The following is a 22844-nucleotide window of genomic DNA, read 5'->3' as shown; positions in this document are numbered from 1 at the left end:
CCATTTAGATGAACTACACATAAGCCGGCTTCAAAAGTGTGTAGAATTCAATCAACAGGCTCAGGTCCTCACATACATCATTTGTCACCTTTAGACGCCTAAGTGTTTACCATGGAATCCAGTTGCTACGCTTAGACTGGAATGTTTGTCAAATGAAAAACGCCAAATTGCACTTTTATTTACTCCATGTTACATTATTATGGATGTGGAATTTCGAAAGGAAGCTTACTCGACACTAGTTCACTGATGCCATGTACATACGATGTGCCGCCAACGCCTGTTTAAATTTAAATGTGCGACCATTTAACTGCCAACAATATATATCGCACTGTCGTGGCTGCTAGCCTCAGTTTTTACTCTCTTGTTCTTAGGCTTTAGTCTTTTATTATAGTTCAGATGAACGTGCCATTTACTTTGTATTAAGATGACACTGGTATTAAGATTTAAGCATGGTTTGACATTTAATCAGTACTCTTTTGGACAAGAGACTCGCATCTACAAATAAGCAGCCTTGATATGGAACTTGGTGTGTGTCGCATGCGCATGTACGGGTTAGTACAGGTTACCTCCCTTGGTTATGGATACATCATGGACGGCAGAGAAAGGAAGACAACACGATGACCGTCGAACTGGTCGACCTTCATGTATGTATGACGCAAAGACGACGGTTCGCGTTTTTACGGTACGACGTGCAGTACAATGAGGCGTGTGCCAGGTAGACTTCTCTGCAGAAAGGGGCATTGCACCAAGTCTTCGCGAAACCTTAGCACTTGCGCTGCTGCAGTAACCATTATGCTTCAGAACAAGTGTCCCCATCTTTGTCTGTCGTGCTGACGGTAATGCGTAATCAGATGTAGCCTTTGGTATAGACAGATAAACTCAGCTGAGGCAGCTAGATAGGTGGTAGTAACATTAAACTACAAATGGTAATGGGGGAAGATAAGAGACGCCGTTAACATTGATGACAGATAGAGTGGAAGGTAACGGGGGGGTGGGGGGAGCCCGAGGAGAGGCATTCACTGCAGCACATATATTTGTCAGACGAGCACTTTAGCCACGGAGACATGTAATTCTTACCATTGAGTTCTTTCGTATCATCGGAAAAAGAAAGGTGCAGTAAAGAAAACAATTTATGTGTATCCATAACATAATTTACACTAAATTTACAATAGGGCATAATTATAAAGGCATGTTACTTTTAAATGTTAAAAGACCTTAATTATTGTACAGTATGCTTTATCTTGTACATAATTGTTTTATATTTGGAAAGACCAGACATGAATAGGTGTAGTCTTATTTGGTATATCTTCTCATGTTGCTCACAATTTAAAAGTGGGAAATATTAATTTGGCTCAGTTCTGTTTTCTAAACACCAAGGTTGTGTTTTTTATATTTTATTTTATGAAATGTAGTAAAATTGTTTCAGGTGTAAGTCTGAGACAGACACTAATGTGTTTTCGGTTAACTAGTTGTTCTCTGCGTTGACTTTAGTAAAAACACCGTATGCATGGCGCTTTTGTATACAGTATTATACTTTTTGTTCTATATTAACGCCCAACAGAATCCATAGAATAAAAATGCTAATATTGTCTTCTGTTTTTAAAGCAATGGTGGTGTTAAATTTTGCAATCAACAGTACCTTTTGTCATATCCTGACCAGGTGTTTTTAGTTGCAATGGCCTGGTATCTTCAGTAGGAGTCTGAGAAAGATTGCACAATGAAGAAAAGAAATAACTTCTGCAAGTGTTGTTATTATTGCCAGTGGTTCTCATCCTCAAACTGTTACTGACATTATAGGAGCTGTATTCTTGTTTAATTTATGTACAACTTTGTAACTCACATGTATGAAGTAGGGAAAGCTGTTGTAAGAGTGGAGAAATTTGTCAATGTTGTTGGTGTCCTGGTATGATTTTCTGTAAGCTCCTTTTTATTAGGGGTAGCCATTATGGTAGAGGTTAAGCTTGGCTATTATCTGGGCTTCGCTTACAGCTTACATATAGAAAAGAAAGGGTTAACTTAATGTTTATGTATTGGATAGCAAACATATGGTAAAAACTTATACTTTTCTTAATTCAGCTAGGTAGTAGTATGTAGATTTCATATTTGAATGTAGTGCAATCTGCAATTTTACTAAAAGTTGGCAAATCAGGCAAGTTGTTAGGCAACTGGCAAACAGTCGTTCTCTTCTCGTGACCTTCCCTCGTGTATACATTTTTTGTTTGGTCAGTCATTAAACATGTGTCTTTTATTGATGGTTAAGGGAAAAAAAACAAGGAAAATATTTGTCTTATCTGCATTATACAGCTAGTATATTAATATTAGTATGTTTTCACATTTTGTATGAGCATATACAATGTAGATTGTGTTCCAGAAAAAAGAAATTAATTCGAACAGGAAGTTGATAATTATTTGCTTGTAGCAAGCAAACCTTCAGTTAGCAGTGTATGACTGATACATACAATCATAGAGTATTCATGACAAATGTATGTGTAGGTAAACTTAAATGCTGACCTCGCAATGAAGGTGTTCAGGTCAGACAATGATGTACTTGACCCGAATTGGACAAATTGAGTTTGTTAATCGATTTGTCTGAAAAAATTCTGTGGTATGTGAAGTCAAGTTAGGGAACAAATTCAACTGCAGCTCATGTTATCTGTTATGATGTGATATTCTATGAGCATGTAGCATGGCCTGATCTACATGTATGCTTATTTTAGGCTTCAGATGTAGGGTTTGGGCTTGAATAGGTTGGGCACCGATTTATGGAAAGATAATAAGAAAGATAAAAATAAGATAAAAAGATGTTTCAAAAATTGTTCCTAAAAAGCTTTATAGAGATCAAACTCCGATCAGGTCATACCAGAGACTTTAAAAATGGTACTTGTTGCTACCTCGCTTGGCACTTAGCACTGAGAGATTAGTGCAAGGAAACAGGACTGGTTGACTTGGTGTAGGCTGTCAGTATAATGTGACTGGGTGGGGTGTCATGCATGGTGTGCTTGGCATGACACTTCAGCAACTGCAGAACTTTGCAGTATATGTACACACACACATTTGGTCATATGGCTAAAAAATTAAGTACAACCAAAAGCCCAAAGAAGGCATATATGTACATACACAGGGTTATTTATGTAACAATTCTGTTTTATTTTGCCTCTAGCAAAAATGTGAAGCTCCGTTGTCTAACATACTGGATGCTAGATAGTCCAATCCTTAACTCTAGATCTGGTCCAAATAGGTTTAAGATTTGTACAAATTTGCAAATTCTTTCCTTTAGCATTGTTAAGGTTACGAAATCCCCATTGCCTTGATATTGTTATCCTACAGCATAACTTTAACCAAGGCCTTACCAGAGCATTAGGTTCTTCACCATGATTCACAGTATATATATACATGGTTAAGGGCCAGCTCTCCCTGTCATTGTGATTCTGTCTAGTTATGTTACCATGGTAACATTTATATAAGGACTACATATTGACACTTGTTAGGTGAACCGATGTGTGATATCCCGAGTTATTGACGTGCATGTATCTCTTTTTGATTGGTAGTTGATCCCCTGTCTTGACCTAGCTGGAACTTAGTGCTGTGGCTGACATCCAGTGCTTTACTACACATGTGCATCATCACTCATTGATTGATTCGTTATCAGTTGAGGATCTTTTTGAAAGCTCAGAGCTCCGCCGTCTTGCGAGTATTCAGATGTTTTCATAAGAACTCTTCACAGGATCACTGCTTGTCAATCATGGGCGAACCTATTTAGCACTGATTGTCATTTTTGAGCAACAAAGTATCAAAATCACCCTGCTGTAAATTGATTTGTTGAGTGTGACGAGAAAAAATGGCTGGTACAAGTTAAAATGAATATAAAGTCTGCCACTATATACACATAGAAAAAATGATATAGGACACAGTTATCACAGAAAAATATGTAAAAATGTTATAAACTATTGAAAGCTGAGAAGATGAAGTTCAGCATTGGGGATATGGCACTGACAGACAATTCACTAAGAGTAGCCATGTTGTAGAAGCCCTTATGAAGTTGGCCAATCACTAGTGCTGAAAGTCTCGCATGATACTTGGCTGTCATGTCCAAAAATTTATTAGTACTCGATTGTCAATGTGGTGTTGTGTATAGAAAGATATCGATGCAATAAATTGGATTTTGAGGTTAGTCTGAGTGTTAAACTGATGCATATTGGACCACACATTTATGAGCGGGGAAACTGAGAATGGCTGCCCATGTCACATTGCATAATTGTGGAGCAGGATGCCGCAGTAACTTGTCAGGTTGAGTTGGCAAGAGAGTCATTGTTTGAAGAAAAATATTGTGACTTTGCATTATTTTTCCTTCGCACAGTTTATTACGAAAATATCTTCCCAAAATCTGAATGAAAGGGGATCCAATCAGAAGGTCCTGCTATGTCCGGTAATTCCCTGAAGTCAGCACAGCCAGCTAGGCCAAATGCTTACACCCATGCAGGATGAGGACGAGCAGGACCGCTAAAACATGATGCTTGTGTCCATCAATATCGCCCTGACCAAGCCCCAAACTAAAACAAGCATCGGCCTTTTGAACTGATACTCTTTGGTAGGTATCAGGCATTTTTGTTAGTATTTTCTCATTGTCACATTGTTTAATACTCATGGTATGGGAGAGCTCCTAGGCTTTGTGACGTCACTTTAGATAGCTATAACATGGCAAAATGGTGTCACCAAATGAGTGGCTAGGTACTGACAGTTGCTTACTATTTATCTTGTGGATAGGCGCAGCAGAATTGTTTAAATATTTTTAGAACATTTCTGGAATATTACTTTATTAATGAATTCAGCTTTAGTGGCAGACTTTTGTTCGCTTTAATGAAACTTACTGGGTACAAGATTGTTATGTCAAAACCAGTGACATGAGGTAAGGTGACGTCACTCCATCAGTCCTGGGGCGATGGACATACCCTGTGCCTGCCCCTACACCTAAAGAGGTACATGCCACCAAATGCAAAGGGGAAGGAAACCAGCCAGGTTGTGATGTCCTTTCCACATGTACTTTTCAGCTTGCTTGTACAAAGTATGGGCATAGCTGATGTTATACCCTGAGTGTTGGCATCCACATAGGTGTCTAGTAACAGGGAAAGCAATGATAAACAGAAAGTTAGGGGTGGTATCGTAAAAAGTACTCCAGGTTTTGAGATCAGTGTTTGAACACAAGTAGAGCACCATGACATAAGGGGGATGTCCTGCAATAAGGGGGCACATTACATGCACTCTAAGGACTCTTTTATCGTGTTATGACTGAAAAATTGTTAAATATGATGTTAAACGCTAAGCACTCACTCACTCATTCACTTACTTATTCAATTGTTCAATCACATTCAGTTGAGCTGAACCATATTCAACCTTACTAAATTAAATTTTGCAGTATGGTGACTAAACGTGACCAATGCGGGACACATCATGCATGTCACCCATATCTACTAAGCAAAATGTCATGAATTGTATACATGTATTTGCTGTGGGTCTCCCATACCTGATTTTGGTTGGATAAATTACCTTTGATCTGTATTCAAATCATATATTTATATATAAGTGGCTCTTTAGCTCAAGTAAACAGGGTCTCAGTGATTTCTTGTTGATCACCATCGTCATATGACCGAAAAGTTGTTAAGTACGACGTTAAGCCCCAAACACTCACTCGCTCTTGTTGAGCATTTAAATGTATGCAATCTGTAATTGAGGAGTTTGGTGAGTTAGGGTGGGGGTGTGGGGAGTCAGGTACTGTTGTAATAAGCTGTTAAATGGATTGTTTTGGTTTATAGCACAACTTCATGTTGGAGCTTAGGAGTTACAGAGAAGGGTCTCTGCTGGTGACAGCTGATAGTGACATGCTGAGACCAAATTGGAACACTGGGGGGTGTTGTATGATTACTATGCTTAGTAATTGTTATGACTATTGACATGGCCTGAAGAGTAATTATTGTAGCTTTATTCCAACCAGATTCTGCAGTGATGGACAGACAATTGTACCAACCAAAATTTGGTAATCCATGCAGAAGTTTGTTTAACAGCGCTAGGCTAGAGTGTGCCTGAATAGTAATACTGTTATTACATCTGCATGTATGTTCCGTTAAGCATGATGGGTTAAACTGGGAACTGGCTGTTATCTCATCTGATGCCATAATTACATAGTTACAAGTATCGGTACTTCATACATGCATGTGTACACTGTATGCCTCTGGCACACACCATATGCTATTCAGTGAACATTATACCTTTATTTTTGACTGCAACTGAAGTGGTACTGAGATAAGGTCAAATAAGATTTGATGTGTGGAAAACAGCGACATGATAGAGAGGAAATTTCATCCACTACATTTAAACACTTTAATGGTGATCATCGGTATGTATTGAAATTGAAATCTTAACAGTAATTTAATGGAGTTTGAGATTTGGTCCAACCTTCAAGCTTGAAATAATATGTACGTCGGTAGATAGTGAATGTGCTTAATAGATGTACTAGATATCAGGTGTAATTGTTTATGCATACCTTAGTGTACTAATTTTCATTTTTTATGTCAGTCTCCCTATTAAATGAGAGGCATCAGAAATGATGACTAACTAGGAAGTGGTAATGATGTTTAGTTCTAAATGAACTTGAATTTTCTTTTAATCAGAGACTTAATTTGGACAAATTACCCACAGTGCACTGATCAGAATGCGTTGTAGTACTCACTGTTGCTGTAAAAAAACAATTCTTGTCTTCATATCTAGATAAATTTTCTTTTGTGTCTGATGGTTTATTTTTTGGAGCTAGAAATTTTCTTGATGTTTTCACTATTTATCATCATGCTCCAGATGGCTCTCTGTCCGGAGAAGTAAGTGTATCTTGAGATGTATGTCGAAAATACTGTTACCAAGAGCTTATTTATGAACATGGGAGTCGGCTGTAACCATGCGGTTAAGGTGCTTGCCTGTCAATTTCTAGATTACTAGATTACGTTCAGTTTCCAAAATTGTAGCACGCACATTTGTATTGACCTGTGCTTTTGCAGGAGAAAGATACCTGAGGTGCGAGTTGAGAGAACTCTGGTACTACTCTAAGAACGTCAAATAGAGCGCTGTATCTATGAAAACAGGTTTGGTGGCTTGCCCTGGGCACTCCAGGCACTTTCTCCAATTGTTTGATTGACTGCCATCATAGAAGTGAAAAGCTCTTGAGTATGACATCAAACAACAATCAAATAGACAAATACATAGGTGTATAGATGTGGACCATCACTGCTGAGTGATTCCTATCTACTGTGTGAAGAAGAATACAAATGAGGTTATGTGCTCTAATCCAGCTTCCTCTTTGAAACAGGATTTATTTCTTTGGGGTTTAAAGCCAGCAGTGAATCGATGACCTTTGTCAAGTGGTGAACTTTGCCACTTGTGAACAATGATTCAGGCTTGCACACCATACTATTGGTGGAAGACAACTGGGCCTGCTTGAACTTCCATAATCCAGTAGTTGACATATCGTTGGCATGCTGTTTTCATCCGAAGGCTATTGACCATTTGTTATCAACATTGCCCCAGACAACAATGAGGTTTGTCTTGCAGCCTGTGGTCCCTAACATACCCTCATGCGCACATGCATGTGACCCCTGTGAATTCTCTAGTACAGTATAGAAATGGTACAGAGATACTGCCATGCAGATAGAAGTGTGTGTATTTGTACAGCTCATCTCCTCTGTCAGCACTCTCCAGCCACTGGCAGAGCTCAGGTTGTAATGGGAGAAGAGTGAATGCTGCTGCCGTCATGGGACTATGACGTAGCTGTGCTCCTAGTAAATTCACCACCAGCTGAAAATAGCCAACGGAAGTTGAACAATCTTGTCCGTTATTTTAGATATGTAGTCTTAATAAGTGTAAAAAAACTGTGAAAAAAAAACAACACAATTTTCCTGAATTGACATTTATAAGGATAGACAATACATCTATGATAAACACATAAAGGTATGGCCTATATTGACTTCATCTATAAATACATGTAAGCTAGGGATGTGTTGTTTATAGATCTCACTGTACTCTTGCTGTAAAAGTAGGACTATGGTAGGCTACTTCAAAGCTTTGATATAGATGCTGTGTTGCAGCATCATGCAAACGGACATGGAAGAGGTGAAAGTGGCCTCCTGTGTAGTTAATATAGTTTACAAGGAAATTGAGCACTGGGATCAGTGTATCCTGGGATTAAGAGATACCTGTGTTTGGTAATCTGAAATGAGTGGTGATGTTGTTTGGGTCAGTTTCCAGTTATATATATATATATATATATATATATATATATATGTCATTTAAACGTGAATCTGTCACCATGTTATTCTGCACTGGTAAATTAGGTACAGGTATAAAATAATGTTTACACCCCTCTGTACTTGTACATGCTTCATACGTGTAGTTCTAGAGAATAACAAATTCATATACTTATTGTTCTACCTTCAAAAGTGGGACGCTGTGAGTTCAAGTCCAGCTCATGCTGGCTTCCTCTCCGGCCGTACGTGGGAAGGTCTGCCAGCAACCTGTGGATGTTTGTGGGTTCCCCCTGGGCTATGCCCAGTTTTCACCCACCATAATGCTGGCTGCCGTCGTATAAGTGAAATATTCTTGAGTACGGTGTATAACACCAATCAAATAAATAAATAAATAAATAAATCAAAAGTAGGAACCTGGAAAGTTATTTGAAAATTTCTTGCATAGAGGACGTTAAAAGATATTAGCTAAGCTAGATATATCTCGAGTTCTTCCAAAACTCATCTGCTTTACTATGCCTAACTTCATTATATGTATATGTAAGTCTTTTTAGTGGGACTAGAAAAAAAACACAGTGAAGGAACATGTACAAGTACATATTAATATCTCTTATGTGCTTTTGATCCTATGGTACACCCTAAATCTAAACCTAAAAATCTGCAAAACTGTCAATAATATTTCCCTAGGTACAGAAAGGAAACTTCAGCCATAAACATTCAAGTCTTTTTACGAATGTAACAGTGAAGACGAGGAAGGATGACTAATGTAGACTGGGTTAACACCATTACTGTTAGATGCCAGTTTTGGGTGAGTTCTCATATTTTCCAATGGACAGATCTTCTTTGAGTGAACAGATGAGAGGACGTGGTCTCAAAATCTGGCCCACCCAATTCAGCCTTTACACATCAAACTGGATAGGAGTTTGTATTTTGCTTGATTTATATTAAGTAGATAATTATTTTCGGCTGCAGCATACAGTTATCAGCACTCTGAGTGTACAACAGGATAAAATTTAATGCTTTCATAAAAATGGGTTGTGTACTGTAGACATGGCAAGAAAACTGGCAACCCAGTAATGGCAGTCATGGCACTGCTTTATTTTCTGAATTCATCTGGACTCTTAAGTACATACATGTATAATAAGTTGCCTTGTTATACAATAGTATACAATAGTTGTAAATATCACCTTCCATAAGAAGTACAATATACGGAATATTCATTTCCAGTCCTGCAGTTGTAAAAGATTACAATGTAAATTTATAGTGTCACTCTGTAATCCATGGGTACCCAAACTAATTTGAAATAACATTGCACAATGCATACAGACAGAGTAATGTAAGTGTAGACTAAATCTAATGTGATAGATACACTGCTGTGTTAACCCATTATAGTATGCTTGCTTTCTTGGTCTCAATGTGCGATGAGCATATGGCATTGTGTATATGTATGGCTGTTTCTAAGGAGAAATGTCAATAAACGTCCCGTTTATTGAACAGAAAACAGACTACACCAGTACAGTGTAGAGTTACTTCGAAAAACGAAAGCTTCATTTTGACTCAATATTTCAGCATTTATTATGCCGCTATCAGGAGTGAACATGTAATATCATGTGAAGTGGGTTGAAGGTGTTAATTTTTGTAACCTCCCAAATCATTCAATCTGTGTTTTGTTAAAAAATAGTAAATGTTTTAATATGCATAAACTATATTTATGCACTTAATTGTTTCACTAGATTATTTTTTGTTGAGCATAAACTGACCCTACCACCTGAAATAGAGTAGGTGTGTAGGAGTATATATATTGGGGGGGGGGGGGGGGGGGGGGCGAAGAAATACAGCACCGGTATTCCCAGTGTGCAACATTTGCTTGTGGATCACGCATGTAGACAATATAACATTTGAAAGTGACTTATAAGTCTGCTAAACCAAATACAATCTTCCTTTGTGTTGACCATGTGTTGTACAGTATTTATTATTTCCTGCAACCTAACATCAGAACTGCATAATTACAACTGACATTTGAAGTGCACTGAATATCTCTGGTTGTCTACACTACAAGGGGAGGTAACCGTCAGAAAAGTCAGTCTTCGGGCATGTTTTTAGTCATAGCGATGGGAGTGAGTGGATGGTCGACGGGAAGCCCCGAATAAAACTGAACATTCAATTGTTCACTGAAAGTTTGACACATCAGTTGATACCCGGAAATCTTATCTTATGTTGATTAGTTTAAATGGCGTCACAGATGTTATACCGTTGACAATATGTCTCTTTAAGTTACATGTATAAAATACATATATGAAACTCCAAAATAGGGTACATGTAATGATGTGTATATTTAGAGATGTTTACATAATACATGGTCCTAAGATTTTGCCATGTTTGTAAAACCTGTCGAGTTATTATGGGTCTAGGGGCCTCCGTGGCTCCGTCGGTTAGCACGCTAGCGCAGCCTTTCACCAGTGCGGTCGCTATGAGTTCAAGTCCAGCACATTCCTCTCCGGCCGTAAGTGGGAAGGTCTGCCAGCAACCTGCGGATGACTGTGGGTTTCCCCCTGGGCTCTGCCCGGTTTTCTCTCACCATAATGCTGGCTGCCTTTGTATAAGCGAAATATTCTTGAGTACGGCATAAAACATCAATCAAACAAATAAATAAATATTATGGGTCTGTGGTAGGACACCTATGGTAGGAAATATTAGTATTAGACTTCCAGTGTTGGCTTGATACTACAAGCTTTGAGATTGGAATGGATATGGATCCTTTACATTCCTGACTACAGTAATGGGTAGGAGACAGAAAACTGTCACAAACTCATTCAGTAGCACTGATTCTGTGTATGGTTGAACATGTACTTATTTTTACTCTTTTGCTGCTGTATCTGCAAATATATATCTGATTTTCTCCATTGTGGTTTGCAGATGGTGTATAATGGCTGATGCAGTGAAGTGGTGAAAATGCAAAAGACAGTGTGATGGCAACGGAGTTGACAAGGACAAGCCAAGAGAACCATGGAGGTCAACCCGCTATGAACTCTGTGTCTACATGGGCCGTTCAGCACATCAGTGTAGAGGCCGGTAAGATGAGCCCTGCCCCGCAGGCCACCAGCTCTACCCCTGTCAACAGCTCCAGTCACACAATCCCTGGGCAGGATAGCTTGACTGAGAGACCCATGCCCAAGAGTAAGTGGCACCAGAAGAGATCCAACAGTATCCATGTTTCCTCCCCCGAGTCTGGCTCTAGTGACTCAGGGGATCAGATCAGCATGGACTTCTCCAGTCTCAATGACTACTCGCCCTCTGCACATCCTGTGACATCCACACAACAGCGACGACGGCCAGGACAGGTCGTACACAACTTCCCGAGTGCTCCTTACAAACGACTAAAGCACCTGGAGGACAGGAACGTGTGTCTGGTGTTCCTTACTGGAATCATCTTCTGTGTTGCCAGCATCATCGTTGGCTGCCCAGTCATTGTAATTCTCTGTATCACCCTGCCCTTTATTTACTTTATTCGTAAACTCTTTATCTTCTGTTGTTGCTGCCTTAAGCCAGGGTCATGTGCTTGTTGCTGTGCTGACCTGATGTCTGATACTGAGCTCTTGTGGTATCAAGCCTCCCCGAACGCCATGGTGGTGCAGTGTCTACTCACACTTCAACATGGACTAAGTACTATCAGGATACAAGACCTTCTTAATGCAAGGCTCATTTCAGCGGAGAATAAGAATGGATCGAAGCAGTATCCCCGCTTTTCCCAGAAGGTTGTGTCGATGCCGTCTGGCTATGCCTGGATTGCTGACCCAGATTTCCACATGGAGAACCATGTATTTGATGTGCCACACAGCGTCCAGTCATCAGAGGACTTGCAGGAGTTTGTGGCTGACATGGCTTCCAAACCTATTTCCTTGGACCATCCTTTATGGGAAATCCATGTCCTTATGAACTTCGGAGAGACACGAGATACCGTGCTTTTGTTCAGAATACATCCCTGTGTAACCGATGGTATTTCCTTAATCCGCATTCTCATCAAAAGCATAGTAGACCATCATTCATTATGCAATCTGAAACCACGATGTGCTAGTAACTCTATATGTTGGGATGCTTTACGAAGTGTCTTGTGTGGACCGCTTGTCTTTATTCACAAGTGGTTGTTTTTGAGACGTGACTTTAATCTTCTACATGGAGATCATATACATTTGTCAGGCAAGATGGCCGTGGCTTGGTCTGAAGCATTCAGCTTGCCATGTGCCCAGAGGGTTAAGCAGGTAGCTAGGTCATCTCTGAATGATGTACTTATGTCTGTGGCAGCAGGCTGCCTAAGGACATACCTCCAGTATAATGGAGTGCACAACCCCTATGATATTCAAGTTGTTGTGCCTGTGGATTTGAGAACTGACAGACTTATAATCCCAATGGGAAATAAGTACTCTTATCTGAACATTGCTGTGCCTACGAATACAGAAGGAATTGTGCCGAGGTTGTGGGAGTTCAAACTGAGGATGGACGAGGCCAAACACTCTGCAGACTCCACCATCATGGCCTCCATTTCCTGGCTCTCAGCCTTCCTTCTGTCTGGAAAGTGCTTCAAACGATTTTGGAGAACATTTTTCAATAAGTTTACCTGCTTCATATCAAATTTGCCTGGACCAGAAGGTCGATTAACATTTGCTTCACGAGAAATCAAGAGCCTTGTGTTCTGGGTACCCCCTAGGGATGAAATGGCTGTGTCTATTTCCTTCATTACCTATGCGGATGAGCTGCGAATGTCTGTGATAGCTGACCGGTCTGTGATACCTCACCCAGAACTTCTCACACGAGAATTCATTGCCCAGGTAATCTACATAGAATATATAGCATAATAAATGGCACTTGCAGTCCTTGTCTGCATGAATGTATTCATACGTTGGAGACACAAAGTTAATTTTATCACAGACCATAGGGAATCTAAATGTAACAGAACTTTCATGGACGCATGTGATTTTGCAAGGAGAGGGAAGTAAGCTTCGTACATGATGGCCTGCTTTGTGCTTGTCATTTTTCAAGATCTTCTTTCGCCACGATATGGCTGAAATATTGCTGATGTGGCATTAAGCCATAATCAATCATACATTCATTCAAGATGTTCTCATGGAAGATTCATATTAAAAACAGGTCACCTTGTGCATGTAGTTGTAGAAATTTTAGGAAATGATGTTATTGATGAACCTAAATGGGACTGCAGGACTAGTTTAGCAGTATCCCTACTAAAGTGTGCTGTTCCATTCATAAAAGTTATTTTAACAGTCCGCACGAATGACATCACCATGGCAGGAGCTACGTGAAATGTTTGGTTTTTATTTCTTACTTCGCAGTTTGGAGACGTGTCCTATATGTAAAGGTAGAAAAGGAAAAGAAGCTTCCTACCTTGCGTATTGGGACATAAATTAAAGTGTCTTTAAACTACAGTTTTCCTAAGGCCCCAGTGGTCAGTGGATTATTCCATGTCGTAGCGTTGCAGTGACCCCCTTGGATTGTTTGGAAAATCATACCCTTAGCATATATGAGGAATCATATTTAGGTAACTGTAATTTCCCATTGAAGAGAATTTGGTCTGGAATACTACAGGGGTTTTCTACCCAGGATGTATTATAAAGTAATATATTCAACACTTTTTGAGATGATAGCCCTCAAAGTGAACATAAAGTTATCCACTAATTCTGAAGTAATTAATAAAGCAGTATTCCAGAAATGTTCTAAAAATATTTAAACAATTCTACACCACTTAACAACAAAATAAACAGCAAACAATCATCATTGTCTTTGTATATCTTTGTTACATGGTTAGTATTATTTAGGTACATTATCATTTGCACAAGAATGCCTGACCACTTCAGAACTTTATCTTTGATTTTCGTGATGTCTGAACTATTCTCCAGAACAAACAACTGTATGATTTACCCCTTTTCTATGTTCACAGTTGGGTAGCAGTTAACAGTTTTTTTTTGTTTTTTTTTTCACACATCTCGCACATTTTTTTCTCACATCAAGATACATATGTTGGGTAACATTTTTTTTGTTTTTTTCACACATCTCACGCATTTTTTTCTCACATCAAGATACATATCTTAGCCAACTATGGAAGAAAATTCAAGAGTTCTTCTCAACTCCTGCTACTGGTATTAAATTTTTGAAAAGCTAACCACCTGACATACGTTTTATGATCATTTATCTACATCATACATTGATAATGTATATGTTTTAAAATTTAATACTTGACAGCAATAATGTTGTTATACTGGGAGTCAGTTAAATTAATTACAGTATTAATGTATAGTTTTTCATGAAAATCTCATGAAGATTATATACATGTCGCACAGTCAATTAAATTAATTACAGTATAAATGTATATTTTTTCATGAAAATCTCATGAAGATTATATACATATTGCACATACATGTAATATACATGCACTTGTACATGTAATTGTGGCTTATACTGGGAGTCAGTTAAATTAATTACAGTATTAATGTATATTTTTTCATGAAAATCTCATGAAGATTATATACATGTCGCACATACATGTAATATACATGCACTTGGACATGTAATTGTGGCTTATACTGGGAGTCAGTTAAATTAATTACAGTATTAATGTATATTATTTCATGAAAATCTCATGAAGATTATATACATGTCGCACATACATGTAATATACATGCACTTGGACATGTAATTGTGGCTTATACTGGGAGTCAGTTAAATTAATAACATTATTAATATATATGTTTTCATGAAAATCTCATGAAGATTAATTATATACATGTCGCACATACATGTAATATACATGCACTTGTACGTGTAATTGTGGCTTATACTGTACCCAGTAAAGCATGTACATCACCTGTACCGAAGTTATGTTATGCCTAGCCCTACCTGCCCCATTTCAGAGAGTGGGTCAGGTGAGGAATATTTTGGAAAGGCATGTCATGTGACCACTGTAAACAAAGCCAGGTGAGAACGGAAGCACATGTAGCTGACTGTGTTTTTTCTAAATTGATATTCGACAAGGACATAGCCCAATATATCTTCTCCATAATGCAACAATTTTTAACACCCAGGTTATAGTAAAAGGCATTTGTGAAGGTGGTATGAAAAACCTCCCTAACCAATCAAATGCTCGCTATGTCATACAAACGCAATTGCCCATATTTATGAAATTTGGCATACATATTGTTTAGTATATGGGCCTTCTATTGTGAAAGTTTGAGCAAAATGAGCAGCTCTGTTGGTGAGAAAATCCCTTCTAAGTAGGGGGTACCAGCAGATGAAAACTTTCGTTCGGAGACAAAAGGCAGAAAAAATATCTATACTTCCTGCATTGTTCCTGATTGCGCAGACTTTGGGCTTTGTAATGGTATCATGCACGTACAGTGGCACTCACTGGTTATTGAGGAATTGTCGTTGACTTTTGTTCTCACCTGGCTTTGTTTACAGTGATCGCGTGACATATCGCGTGATTGGTGTTTGGCCCTACTCAAGAATGTTTCACTTATATGACTGCAGCCATCATAATGGTGGGAGGAAACTGAGAGTAAAGTTTCAAAATTACTCTAATAGACTAGCAGTCTCGCTTTCAGGAAAGCATTCAAATAGTTTACTGATTGAAGTATTTTTTACAGTCAAAAGTGACAAAGAAATTTGTCTACGTAATTTATAGATCACATTCCAGTGTATTTTTCTTACAATGTTATTTTTAACACATTCAGTTTCTGGACCATAAAATAATCTTTAATTCAATCACCTTTCTGAGATTATTTGTAGAATGTCTCACTAATGTGCATATAAAGGAACAAAATCTGGCAATTTAGAGTCATCTCATAATCATTTTCAGACAGGAGGTAGTGCCTTGCATCATTACCTATTGCAGTTGGAACACTAATTACACAAATGACAAGTTTCGTTTGAACCCAACAGTAATCTTTATTTTTGTCAAGTCGAGACAATGTTTGACTTTGAGATTGTTGCATGGGATCAAGAAAAACATCCCGGTTTTCAGTTTAGCTCTCAACAACACAGTTATACACCACTTAGCATCACACATGCGAGCTACATACGTGTATCTTTCAGGCTTGTAATCTGCATTACCAGTATCCAGTGTTTTTCATGGATTCTCACCCAAGCTGTGCTGAAGACTGTCTGTGGAAACTGTCTGCATTTCAGTCTTACAATCAGCTCATGAGATGGCACTGTTATGGGTGCCCAAACAATAATTTATTTTATTTGATTGGTGTTATATGCCGTACTCAAGAATATTTCACTTATACGACGGCGGCCAGCATTATGGCGGGAGAAAACCGGGCACAGCCCTGGGGGGGGGGGACCCACACCATCCGTAGGTTGCTGGCAGACCTTCCCATGTACCGCTGGAGAAGCCAGTATGAGCTGGACTTGAACTCACAGCAACCGCATTGGTGAGAGACTCCTGGGTCATTACGCTGCGCTAGCGTGCTAACCATCTGAGCCACGGAGCTCCCCCCCCCCCCCTTCCCATCCCAAACAGTGAAGTTATTACTCGGTGTAATATGTGATTAACATCTCTGGGGAAACTGTTGTGAAGCATAGGTGAAAGGTATGATTCACTTGACTCTTGCTGCATTTAATGTGTAGCAAAATGTTACATGTAACTACAAGGGGTCTAATTATGTGGTGTATGTATATCTCCAAGACATTTTTCAAGAAGAAATATACTTTAATACTGCAATCATTAACTCCCATGATAATAACATTATTGCTATCAGGTGTTAAATTTTAAAACATATAGGTACATTTTTTTATGTAATATGCATACATGTTCATATCACGTAACAAATTTATGTATTTATTTGATTGGTGTTTTACATCATACTCCACGTAACAAATGATACCAAATAGATAAATGTAAGTATGTGAGTACTAACATTTGCTTGCAGTATGAACAAGTGATGTTTCTAGAGCTACTTGTTTGACTGCTTATTTTGTGATAACTTTTTGTATGTAGATGGACACATTGTCGAAGCTGTTGGCGAACAGACGTCTGCCTGGAGAGCATATCAGTAAGAGGCTGGAGGCCATGCATGTCGCCCAGGCCAGGCTGGAAGATCCCACCTTAGAAGAGGTATGTATGCATGTAGACAGACACGTCACAGTTATCAGATGGCAACACTGTCAGAGAATACATGTATACTCTCATACGATATCCATAGCTTGTAAGTCAAGTACATGTGTAATAAAGTTACAGGGAGGGTGAGTGGGTTGGGTTATTGGTTGGTTAACTAGGTTTAGACAGTCTCATTGTCTTTTACCTAGTTGTTTCATTATGGTTTGGAAGGAGACCAATAGAGCCACCAGAAAGGCCAAACAACTTAATTACAGGTAAGAATTTTTTTTAATTTAGTAGGTATTGTGTTAAAGGCGGAAGAGTTCAAGTCCAGCTCATGCTGCCTTCCGCTTTGGTCACATGTGGAAAGATAGGCCAACAGTGAGCGGATGGTCTTTTAAATTTATTAGGTATTGTGATAAAGGCGGAAGAGTTCAAGTCCAGCTCCTGCTGCCTTCCGCTCTGGTCACATGTGGAAAGATAGGCCAACAGTGAGCGGATGGTCTTTTAAATTTATTAGGTATTGTGATATAGGCGGAAGAGTTCAAGTCCAGCTCATGCTGCCTTCCGCTCTGGTCACATGTGGAAAGATAGGCCAACAGTGAGCGGATGGTCTTTTAAATTTATTAGGTATTGTGATATAGGCGGAAGAGTTCAAGTCCAGCTCATGCTGCCTTCCGCTCTGGTCACATGTGGAAAGATAGGCCAACAAGCTGCAGATAGTAACTTTTGTAATGGGTACGTACCGAGTATGTTATTGTTTGTATCGTTTTTTTGTTAGATCCATATGCGTATGTCTGAGATCCAGCAACACCTGCAGGATCTGAAAACACGCTTGGATGTCAGCATGGATAGGAAGTATCCGGCAGATGATGGCGTCATCATACAGAGGATTGAAGAGCTTAAAGGCGAGTTTCGAGAGTTGATGTCAGAACTACGACATAGACGAATGTCTGAGGGCAGCTCTATGCTCTCAGATGAGGTAGGTACAGCTTGCTTCTGTTGGTCTGTTCTGGCATCAGATGATAATTATGGTCCAGATCAGATGACAATTTTAACGGTACCAACTGCGTGTAGAAGAGGACTGGTATTACAGTTAAGCCTCTTAAGTTACAGTATGAATCATAAAGTGCACTGTCATAACGTTGAATCTATACAGTGGTTTGTATTTGTACTGATCTACAAATACTCGAATGGGACCGTCCCCATAAATTGTTTGCATTCGTTCATTTTTATTTATCAGGAAAACCAAACCCGATCTACACCCTACGTTTGCCCATGCGGTTTAAACGAATCAAATGAATCCTTGTATCAACCTGTCACTGCATAGTGTACACGCTTAAACATTGTTTTGTAGACCGGCGATCGGTAAAGCGGTTTTCAGTCTAAAGTCTACACTAGAAACAAATCGGAACAAACTAAAAACAACTACAACAGTGGTCATGAAACCTTTCCCGAAGAATGCTCAAGTTTCGCACTTACTTATTTTCATAATGTTTCCGAGTCTACAGATAACCAGTATATAGGACTAATACGAATATGTCGTTGGACGTATATGGCAGAATCTCATGCCTAGGCTGCCCTGTGTAACTATTAGTACGCATATGCCAAATCATACATGTACCAGGTCCTGCCGTAGCTCAGCAGGTTTCGCGCCAGCCGATGCCGAGCCCTCACAATTACCGTACCCTCTCAATAATTACACCTCGTCCATCTAGGATCGACTCAGCACGTGTTTGCAATGTAATGTTTGTAATGACCAGTACTCAGAAAGATGAAACCCTGCCTCTGTCTGTATTTCTTCCCACATCGCCATACAAGCTGTGAATTTCTAGAATATTTTAATGATTTTCTTTTGTTGTGAGTTTGTTAACTAGTAATAATTTCTATAGCCAGTACCTATAGTGATTGTTCTGCATTCAATCTTGATTTTTGTAATCCATTTGCACTGTACCTATTTTGTCTCACTAACGTTGAATCTGAAATCAACTGAGTGAGGTTTCCAAGGGATGGATGTTGATACTTTGTCATACTGTGCATCATTTTTAACTTTTGAGCATATCTTTAGAGTGATTGGCAGATAAATACACATGGGAATTTGGCAATTCTTCTCTTTACTTTAGACATTTATTAGGACACAGAACATCTGTATATGGTCTTGCATCTGGAAATGACTTTCCAGAGACCCGCATTTCCCAGACCTGCAGTTGCCAGACGAAATTTACGTAGTTTGTTTCCTCGTCCGGGAACTGGAAAATAAGGCCTTTCATCTTTTCAGCTAGATCTATCCACTTGAACTTTGTTTTCTGGGCAAACATCATTTACATTCTTTCTGTCAAATAAGCAATGCCTTTCACGGCAGCACGTATGTACTCAGAGATTGATATTCTCTCAAGGTCATCTGGTACATAATAAAAGTATAAAGCCTGGTTTAGCTAATTTAATGACATATATACATGAATGTACATGCACTACTAACTTTTTCTCAAAATACCTGTGGTAATATGTTTCAAACTATCTTTTTTAAATCAAACTAAAAAGGGTGCAGACCCCATCTCCAGATTGAGACTCAGTTGTCAGATTTATGTCATGTTCCTGCCAATGTAAAAAAAAAAAAAATGCCAAAAAAGAGAAGTCTACTTGTACCTGCAAGTAGGGACACGTGTGCTACAGTTGTTTTATCCACATTTGTAAGGCATCGTTGTTAATTCAATGATCAAATGCAAGTCATCAATGTTTCATTTTTATATGGGCCCCAAACACAAGTAGGGAGGAAGACAAGCGATAGGTAGATTCAAGACAATCCTGCGGATATAATACCTAGTGTTGATTGTTCCTCTGTAAATAGTGCCACACAACCATCGACTGTAAATATCGGATAGCGTAGTTGATAAAACACAGCCGGGAAAACGGCATGGGGAGAGTTTTGGGTAGGGAAATGGCAAAGAAATATATTTTCACTAGGTCGATGTTCCGGTATCAATATTTTTGGTCTTTTTTTTTTTTTTTTTAAACAAACGCGTATACTGGAAAATGACATAGTGAGTTGCCATGGACAAGCTGTCAGGAAGGCCTAGCTTTATAGGCAAGGGTAGGCCTATACTTCAGCTGGGCATGTCAATATCACCCACTGTGAGCCGTTCAGGGGAGATCTATGATCTATGATCTACCTGCTTACTTCCAGTGTGTTTCAGTTAGAGAGTGTCTGTAAATATTGAGAAGGCATGGTACACTGTGCAATCGGTATTTGTCCAAATTTGAGCAAATCTACATGTGCTTGAGATCAAATAAAGAATATCAAAATCATTAATGAGAACGGTAATATCCAGCCTTGTGACACAGTGTGTGGCGGGACTGTCATGAAGTTGTTGAGGAATCCCGCTGATCAAGCCCTGTTTCCTGTTGATTAAAAGTTTTCACACACACATCTCACCGAGTCTTACACAACAAAATGCATTTTTCAGTATTTCACAGTAAGCTAACATAATATAATATTCACACAAACATAAATAGGCCTGCCAGCGGGCGTACAGATGATTATGGAAAGCTGCCTAAAAATTTCAGCAGGATACCTACAAGCTGTCAGCTTCTAGCTTTTGGCTGAATTCTTAAATAATATTTTAATCATGCGTTTGGTTATATGTTTGTTATTTGCTAATAATTTCTGAAGTAAATACCTGTATCGGTTAATTGCTGTTCAGTCTGATATAATCCATATACATTGTATAGTTTATCACTTTATATTGTTCGACTGAAAGGTTTGTCAAGAAGATTACATCCAAGTTCTGTTAGCAGTTAAGTCTGAAACAGCAGTTAGCAGTTAAGTCTGAAACAGTTAAGTGAGGCTTCAACGGGATGGGAGCAGGAGATTTCTTGGAAATGACATGCCATATTACACTGCATAATTCGTATCATACATTTAGGACAATTAGCGTATGTATAAATTTGCATATTGGTTATGCAATTCTCCAGAATTCTGAATTTACTGCAGATGTTATTAGGACATACAGCCATGTTCTCTTGGGATACCTTCCAGAACCTCACATGTAACAGGGATGCAGGTGCCACATGAAATGCACTGGGGTTTGTTTGTGATAAATGACAAGTGTGTAATAGCATGTGTCTACTTGTGATTTGTACAGGTGTGCAATAAATATGTCTGATTTGTAAGTTGTACAGGTACCTGATGTTTGATTTGTGCCAGTGTATAATACATGTACGCATGTCTGTGTGTAATACGCATGTCTGATGTGTATTCGTACAAGTGTATAATACACGTCTGATGTGTGTTTTGTACAAGTGTGTAATACATGTGTCTGATGTGTGATTTGTACACGTGTCTGATGTGTATTTCATACAAGTGTGTAATACATGTCTGATGTGTAATTTGTACAGGTGAGTAATACACATGTCTGATGTGTGATTTGTGCAAGTGTGTCATACATGTGTCTGGTGGGTGATTTGTACAAGTGTGTGATACACATGTCTGATGTGTGGTTTGTACGGATGTGTAATAGGCATTGTCTAATATGCAGGAGGAGGAGGAGGAAGACGAAGTGATGAGGCGGCCCTTCCGGCGGAGGACGATGTCTGTGACATCTAAACAGTCGACAACCTCAGTGGGGTCCATGTGCCGTCCGCTGACCACATCTCCTGTCCCTCACCAACCATTCATCCCCACCAACCCACTCTCCACAGGGCCCTCTTTGGCCAGTGTGCATGTAAGACCAATCTTGTGTACCTCAAGTCTTCATCGTACATGTAATAGTAGCAAACACAGTTAATATATAACATTGGCTCCACTGGCAAATGAAGGTTTGCAAACACACTCACTTGACTGGTGTAGATATGTTATGTACACAATTTCCCTTTACTGCGATACCATGGAGTTTCATTGCTTCCTGAGGTGAGATTACCTGTCGGCTTCCAGATGGCTTCAGAAACTTAAATAATACATGTAGTTTTTACAGCTGAGTTATCTGCTTGCCATAATTTGAAGAACAATGAGTGAGGGTGAGATGCAAGAAATCCATTTCTATTTTGGTCACATATCAGGGTAAGGCCATGGCCACATGTATTGTGGGGGGGGGGGGGGGTCCTGTGTACGTTGTAGAACACCAATCAAATAAGGAGATAAATGATGATAATTGCATGCGGTTGACTATGGTTTTGTATTTCAGGAGGAAGGGCATGATGGCCAAAGGCTGCAGATCCACACATACTGCTCTCAGCACACAGTGGAGATAGTGAGCCCAGAGGTGAGGACAGGAGCTAATGGTAACCCACTGGCTGATATCAGGTAACACATCAGGAGCTATCGATAACCCACTGGTTGATATCAGGTGACACACTAGGAGCTAATGGTGACCTACTAGTTCACATCATGTAACACATGAGGAACTAATGGTAACCCACTGGTTGATATCATGTAATACCCAGACATCATAACTGTC

At 39.2% G+C, this 22844-nt stretch overlaps 1 protein-coding gene across 1 annotated transcript; it reads left to right on the top strand.

The window, feature by feature from the left end:
- Positions 1 to 592: 592 nt before the first annotated feature.
- LOC135472750 (uncharacterized) lies at positions 593 to 22844 on the top strand. Its single transcript, XM_064752416.1, has 6 exons — positions 593 to 644; positions 11199 to 13108; positions 17293 to 17409; positions 18173 to 18373; positions 21927 to 22112; positions 22572 to 22844. Exons 2-6 carry the CDS (start codon positions 11252 to 11254, stop codon positions 22692 to 22694), a joined length of 2484 nt encoding a protein of 827 aa, XP_064608486.1. The 5' UTR covers positions 593 to 644; positions 11199 to 11251; the 3' UTR covers positions 22695 to 22844.

The sequence above is a fragment of the Liolophura sinensis genome, chromosome 1 (assembly GCF_032854445.1).
Source record: "Liolophura sinensis isolate JHLJ2023 chromosome 1, CUHK_Ljap_v2, whole genome shotgun sequence".
Classification (NCBI taxonomy): Eukaryota; Metazoa; Mollusca; class Polyplacophora; order Chitonida; family Chitonidae; genus Liolophura; species Liolophura sinensis.
The sequence above is the reverse complement of the archived record's forward strand: the minus strand, read 5'-3'. Positions and strand labels throughout refer to the sequence as shown.